Source organism: Alligator sinensis, unplaced genomic scaffold, assembly GCF_000455745.1.
Source record: "Alligator sinensis unplaced genomic scaffold, ASM45574v1 scaffold1488_1, whole genome shotgun sequence".
NCBI classification, from domain to species: domain Eukaryota; kingdom Metazoa; phylum Chordata; order Crocodylia; family Alligatoridae; genus Alligator; species Alligator sinensis.
This window is the reverse complement of record NW_005843097.1, coordinates 121,555-127,826: the sequence shown is the minus strand read 5'-3', so window position 1 is coordinate 127,826 and position 6,272 is coordinate 121,555. Positions and strand designations below refer to the sequence as shown.

The window sequence follows — 6,272 nt, the reverse complement described above, 5'->3', positions numbered from 1 at the left end:
GGGGTCACCTGGGTCCTGACCACCCCATACCCTCCCAGGAACCATCATGATGAGTGGCTGCGGGATCCTGACCAATGGGAAAGGGACACGCCGTGAATACTGCGAATTCAGCCTGGATGAGCTGCAGGTGAGGGAACCCCCCACAGCCCTCTAGCGGGGTCCTGGGTGCCTGTCCCCCATGCAGCCCAGCATGGTGGGGGTGGGTCTTGCCACCCCCTTCACCCCCTGTGGTGGGCATTAAGGCAGCTTGGAACACCCTAGAATGCCCCCCTCCCCCCCAATTTTGGGCCCTCCTGTGCTAGCTGTCTGTTGACTTCTGACCCTTGGCTGACCTTTGACTCCCTGCCCAGGAAGGTGACCACATTGGCCTGACCCGGAAGGCAAACAATGCCCTGCACTTCTACATCAACGGCATTGACCAAGGTGGGGGTGGAGGGGCACTAGACTGGGTACACCTGGGGTCTCTGGGGAGGGCGGTGGTATGCTTCTTGGGAGGGTTGTGTGGGGGGGTCCCCATGCCTGGAGGAGGGGGGGGGGGGCTGGTGGACAGCATAGGCATGCTGGGGGTGGAGCTGGGAGCACGGATGCTGGGTTATCTGGGAGGGGAGGAGGTTGTAGGGGGTGGGAGCAGGGGGAGCTGGGAGCCCAGACACCTGGGTTCTTTGGGATTGCAGGCGCTGGGGGTGGGAATGTGGGGGAGTTCAGAGCCCAGATGCCTGGGTTCTCTAGGAGGGAAGTGGGGGTCCATGGCAGGGCTGAGAGCAGGGGGCATGGGGAGCCCAGATGCCTTGGTTTTCTTTGCATGGAGATATTAACATGGGTTTGGGGGCCAGGGGACGAGGAGCCTGGACGCCTGGGTTCCTTCCAGTTTTTGGAGTTGAGCAGGGCCTGGGAGGCAAAGGCAGGTGGTCTTTTGGGATTCAAGACATCTGCGGGCTGGGACTGGGAGCCAGGATGCCCAGAGCCTCTCCAGCTCTGAGAGGGCAGTAGGGGCTGGGGGGGTGGCAGGGGACCACCTCCCAGCCCCCCATGTCCCCTCCCCCCAGGCGTGGCAACAACGCTAACACCGCCGGTGGTGTATGGTGTGGTGGACCTGTACGGCATGGCGGTGAAGGTGACCATCGTGCACAACCACAACCACAGTGATCGCCTGCGGCGCAACAACGCCATCCTACGCGCCCTGTCCCCTGAGGCCGGGCGCCGGCCCCCCGCCCCTGAGCCCCAGCCCCAACCTGAGCGCCTGCTCTTCCACCCCAACTGTGGCCAGAAGGCCGCCATCACCAATGAGGGCCGCACTGCGCTGCGCCCTCAGTGAGTGCCCTGGTGGGCGGGAGGGGCACCGGCAGGGCTGGTGGGGCAGGGGACTGCAAGTCGGGAGAGAGGGATACCAGCAGGGTTGGGGTGGCAGGGGGCTGCAGGTCAGGAGAGAGGTATACCAGCAGAGCTTTGTGGGTTAGGGGCTACATCTCAGTCCTGCGTTCTACCCGGACACGTCCTACCTCAGAACTAGGCAGATGTGGCGTTGAGTATTGGGGGTCTTTCTTACACTCGGCCACCCCCACCCCAGAGCTGGTTGCCCCTTGCTCCCCCACCCCGAGCTGGTTGCATCTCAGGCCTGGGGCAGGGGGCTTTTATTAACTGACCCCCCGCCCTTCCCCCCCCACCCTCCCCCAGCGCCACAGACGACTTCAACCACGGGGTGGTGCTGAGCAGCCGCCCACTGCGCACCGGGGAGGTTTTCCAGGTCCGCATCGACAAGATGGTGGACAAGTGGGCTGGCTCCATTGAGATCGGCGTCACCACCCACAACCCCACCTACCTGCAGCTTCCCTCCACCATGACCAATCTGCGCTCTGGTAAGGGGACCAAGACATCTGGGCTTTCATTGTGGGGGTGACCCTGGACTTTGGGCTTGGGGTGGGGGTACAAAGATACAAGCATCAGGGCTTTTATTATTGCGGGGGGGGTCGGGTCCAGGGGAGGGGGTACAGGACACAGGCATCCAGGCACGCATTTTGGGGTGGACCCAAGCATTTGGGCTCCTGGAATTTGTCCGGGGGGGGCGCTGGTATGGGACCCAGGTGTCCGGGCTTTTGTTGTGGTAGGGCCCAAGTATCCAGGCTCTTAGGGTTGGGTGGGGGTTACGGGACCCAGCTGTCTGGGTTACCATTATGGCAGGTACCCAGGCATGCAGGCTCCTGGGGTCAGGAGGATATGGGACCCAGGCATCTGGGCTCATGTTGTGGCAAGGATCCAGGTGCCCAGGGTCACAGGGGCTTGGGATCCAGGTGTCTGGACTCCCACTGTCAGGGAGGAACCCAGGTATCTGTGCTCCCAGGGTCGGGGTTACAGGACCCAGGTATCTGGGTTCCCATTGTTGAGGGGACTTGAGCATCCAGGCTCTTGGTGTCAGAGGGATATGAAACCCTGCATCCGGGCTTCCATTGTGGGGGAGACCCAGGCATCCGGGCCCTGCCCCCTCTGTAACCCCACCCCTAATTAACTGGTTCCCAGGCACCTGGATGATGACGGGCAATGGGGTGATGCACAACGGAACGACTATCCTGGACGAGTACGGTCACAACCTGGACAGGCTTAAGGTGCGGCTGAGGCTGCTGGGGCTGGGGGAGAGGTGTAGATGCAGAGCTGGCTGCATCTTGCCTCTGGGCAGCACGGTTTGTTGTATGCAGCTGGAACCCACCCCAGAGGCGGTCACGTCTCGGCATTGGGCAGGGGATCCCTGGTTTCAGGCCAGGCTCTGGGGTGGGTGGGGGGTCCTGGTGCTGGCAGGGGTCTCATTTCCCCCTCCCCTCCCCTCCCCTCCCCTCCCCTCCAACAGATCGTGCCAGCTTTGGGGGGCTCGGAGGGGGCAGCTCTTGTTGAACAAAGCCGTTTATGGATTTCTCTCCCACTTCCCTTGTGCAAGTCTTAAATTAGCACAGAGCAGCATGAGACATCTACAAGTGCGGGCCGGTGGGAAAGTTGCTGAGAACTTGTCTATCTTTGAAAAGTTTGCCTGGAAACTTTCCCATGAAGCAAACGCACTTCAACACGATTCCCAATGACATAAACAGACATTCAAATACGGCAAGGGCAGTGGGGGCGGGATCAGGGGAACAAAAGGCTTTATCCCCTTCCTGGAGGTGTATTGACCCTGCTGTCCCCTTCTCACCATATTTATTTTGAGATGTTGGGGGCTTATGGGGGGGTCAGGGAGGGGTGGTAATTTTAGGGGCCCAGGAGCTGGGGAGGGGCCTGGGGATCATGGGGGAGTCCAGAGCGTGGGAGGGGCTTGGGGGTCAGTGTAGGGTGTCAAGAGATGGGAGGGGTGGGCTGCATCATGTGGGGGGCCGGGCAGGATTAGGCAGTCATTACACGGTCCTAGGAGATACTGGGGGTCATGGTGGGTGGGGTCTGGGAGAGGCTGGGCATTGCTGTAGGGTCTCGTGGGAGGGTTGGGAGTGGTGGGGGTGGTCCAGGGTCTGGGGGTCACTTTAGGGTCCTAGGTGATGTTGGGGGTCAGGTCTTGGGGGGTAGGGGGGTCCAGGTTCTGGGAGTGCCTGGAGGGTCATGGGGGTGGCTGGGGGTCATGGTAGAGTCCCGGGAGAGGTTGGGGGAAGTCAGGATGGGGGTCTTGGAGCTGCTGAGTGAGGGCTGAGTCCCAAGAGATGTGTGTGTGAGGGAGGTCTTAGGGCTGTTGCAGGGGAGGACTTGGGGGTCCCAGGAGATGTGCCGGGGAGGGGTTGGGGCCAGGGGATCAGTGGGAGGAGCTGACCCCCTCTCCCCCCCAGAGATGCTGCCACTGGTGGAGGAACTGGTGGAGGGAGGGGCTGCGCTGTCCCCAGGCAGCCCGTCGCCAGGGGCGTCGGGCAGTGACCTGCGCTTCCACCACCTGCATGGCAGCAATGCCGTCATCACCAATGGCGGACGCACAGCACTGCGCCACAACTGCCGCAGCGAGTTCAACGATGCCATCGTCATCTCCAACCGGTGCGTGTCCCCTTCTGCCCAGGGCAGGCTCCCAGCTTGCCCTGGGGCAGCCCCCAGATCCAGAATTAGCTTCCCAGCCTCCCCTGGGGTTAGCCTGATGCCCAGAGGCAGGCTCCCAGCATGCCCTGAGTTAGCATCAGGTCCAGAACCAGACTCCCAGTAACCTCTGGGGCCAGGGCCTGGCTCCCAGCATGCTCTGGGGCTGGGCCTGGGCTCCCAGCATTCCCTGGGGCAGCCTCCCAATCCAGAACCAGCCACCCAGCATGCCCTGAATGTCCAGAGCCAGGCTTCCAGCAGCCCCTGGGGCTGGGCCTCGACTCTCAACATGTCCTGAAGTTGGTCTGTATTCCAGAGCCAGATTCCCAGCAGTCCCTGGGGTCATCCTGACACCTAGAGGCAGGCTCCCAGCATCCTCTGGGACCAGGGCCAGGATCCTAGCATGCCCTGGGTTAGCCTGAGACCCAGAGCCGGGCTTACAGCATCCCTTGGGGCCAAGGCCAGGCTCCCAGCATACCCTTGGGCAGCCCCCAGAACCAGTCTCGCAACATGCCCTGGGGTATTTCCAGGTCCCGAACCAGACTTCCCCAGGCGAGCTGGGGGTGCGCTCCCAGCATGCCCCGGGACAGACCCAGGTCTGCTTCTCCCCTGTCTGAGCCCCCAGCGGAGTTCCCAGCAACCCCTGACCTCATGACCCTATCCCCACAAGGCTGAGGCCAGGCCTGGGGGTCCCTGCACCCCCTCCCACCCCAGGGGTCCCTGGGCTCATGACACCCTCCCCCACCCACAGGTCTCTGCGGGACGGGGAGCTCTTTGAGATTGTCATCCAGAAGATGGTGGATCGGTGGTCAGGCTCCATCGAGGCAGGTGAGAGCCACTAGGGCAACCCCCTCCCCTTCCCCCAGAGCTTCACTTCCTGTCCCGAACTCTAAGCAGCATCCTGGAGGGGATTAGAATGTCTGTACCTCAGCGCTGGCTGCGTCTTGGCTCTGCATAGACAGAAATGTTGTTATGTTCAGCTGTGGCACATTCTAGAGCTAGCTGCATCTCAGCCTTGGGTAGAGAGCTATTGTTACACTCAGCTGCGATACATCCCAGAGCTAGCTGCATCTTAGTCCTGGGTAGAGGGATGTTGTTATACTCAGCTGGGCCCCACCTGAGAACTGGCTGCATTTCACTGCCGGGCAAAGGGAACCTTGTTATATGGAGCCACCCCAAAGCTGGTTGCATCCAGGGTCTGTTATACTCAGCCATGAGCCCACCCCAGAGCTGGCCACATCTAGACTCTGGGGAACCCCCGGGGCAAGCACCAACCTCCCATCTCTGGCAGGCGTCACAGCCATTCGGCCCGAGGACCTGGAGTTCCCCAACACCATGACCGACATTGACTACGACACCTGGATGCTGAGGTGAGCGGGGGAATCCAGGCATCCAGGGGTATTCAAAGGCAGAAGGGAGAGAACCCAGGTGTCCAGGGAGTTAGGGGGATATGTGAATTAAGGTGGAGGGTTCAGAGCTAGAGAGAACCCAGGGGTCCAGGTTGTCTCTTGGGGCTGGGATACAGCAACGGGGGCCGGGGCAGAGAGAGAACCCAGGCGTGCAGGGCATCCTGAGGGGCTGGGATTAGGGAGAGAATTCAGGTGTCCAGTGGACTGAGACATAGTGATGGGGGGCCAGGCTAGAGAGATCCTAGGCATCTGGGGGACAAGGACACAGTGATGGAGGGGATGGGCTGGAGAGAACCCAGGTGTCCAGGGCATCCAGGGGACCCTGAATAAGATGGAGGGTTGTGGGGTAGAGAGAACCTGGGCATCTGGGAGGGCTGAGATACAGTGACCAGGAATAGAGGAGAGAACCCAAGTGTCCAAGGGACTGGGACACAGGGCTAGAGAGAACCTGGGTATCCGGGGCATCCAGGGGACCCTGAATAACAGGGATAGAAAGATCCTAGGCATCTGGTACACCCTGGGGGCCAGGCCTAAGCAAAGCCACAGGGTTTGAGGGGCCCCTGGGGGTCCCCCACAACCCCCCATCCCTCCCTCCACAGTGGGACAGCCATCATGCAGGATGGCAACACAATGCGCAACAACTATGGCTGTGACCTGGACTCGCTGGGTGCCGGCGCCCGTATTGGCATGATGCGCAGTGCCAAGGGTGATCTGCGCTACTTCATCAATGGCGTGGACCAAGGCATTGCCTGCTCTGGGCTGCCCCCAGGCAAGGGTGAGCCCCATCCCCCGGGGCGGGGCAGGGGGGCTGGTGGGGGCGGGGGCACCCTCCACCTG

General features: G+C 61.7%; 1 protein-coding gene across 1 annotated transcript in view; it reads left to right on the top strand.

The window, feature by feature from the left end:
• Nucleotides 1-6,272, top strand: part of NEURL4 (neuralized E3 ubiquitin protein ligase 4) — an 18,202-nt gene that overhangs the window by 3,006 nt on the left and 8,924 nt on the right. The window contains exons 6-14 of the mRNA XM_025193735.1: nt 21-127; nt 351-423; nt 1,047-1,311; nt 1,675-1,856; nt 2,515-2,842; nt 3,667-3,990; nt 4,778-4,854; nt 5,318-5,396; nt 6,035-6,210. Coding sequence (XP_025049520.1) covers nt 21-127; nt 351-423; nt 1,047-1,311; nt 1,675-1,856; nt 2,515-2,842; nt 3,667-3,990; nt 4,778-4,854; nt 5,318-5,396; nt 6,035-6,210 — 1,611 coding nt within the window. The remainder of the gene's footprint in view (nt 1-20; nt 128-350; nt 424-1,046; nt 1,312-1,674; nt 1,857-2,514; nt 2,843-3,666; nt 3,991-4,777; nt 4,855-5,317; nt 5,397-6,034; nt 6,211-6,272) is intronic.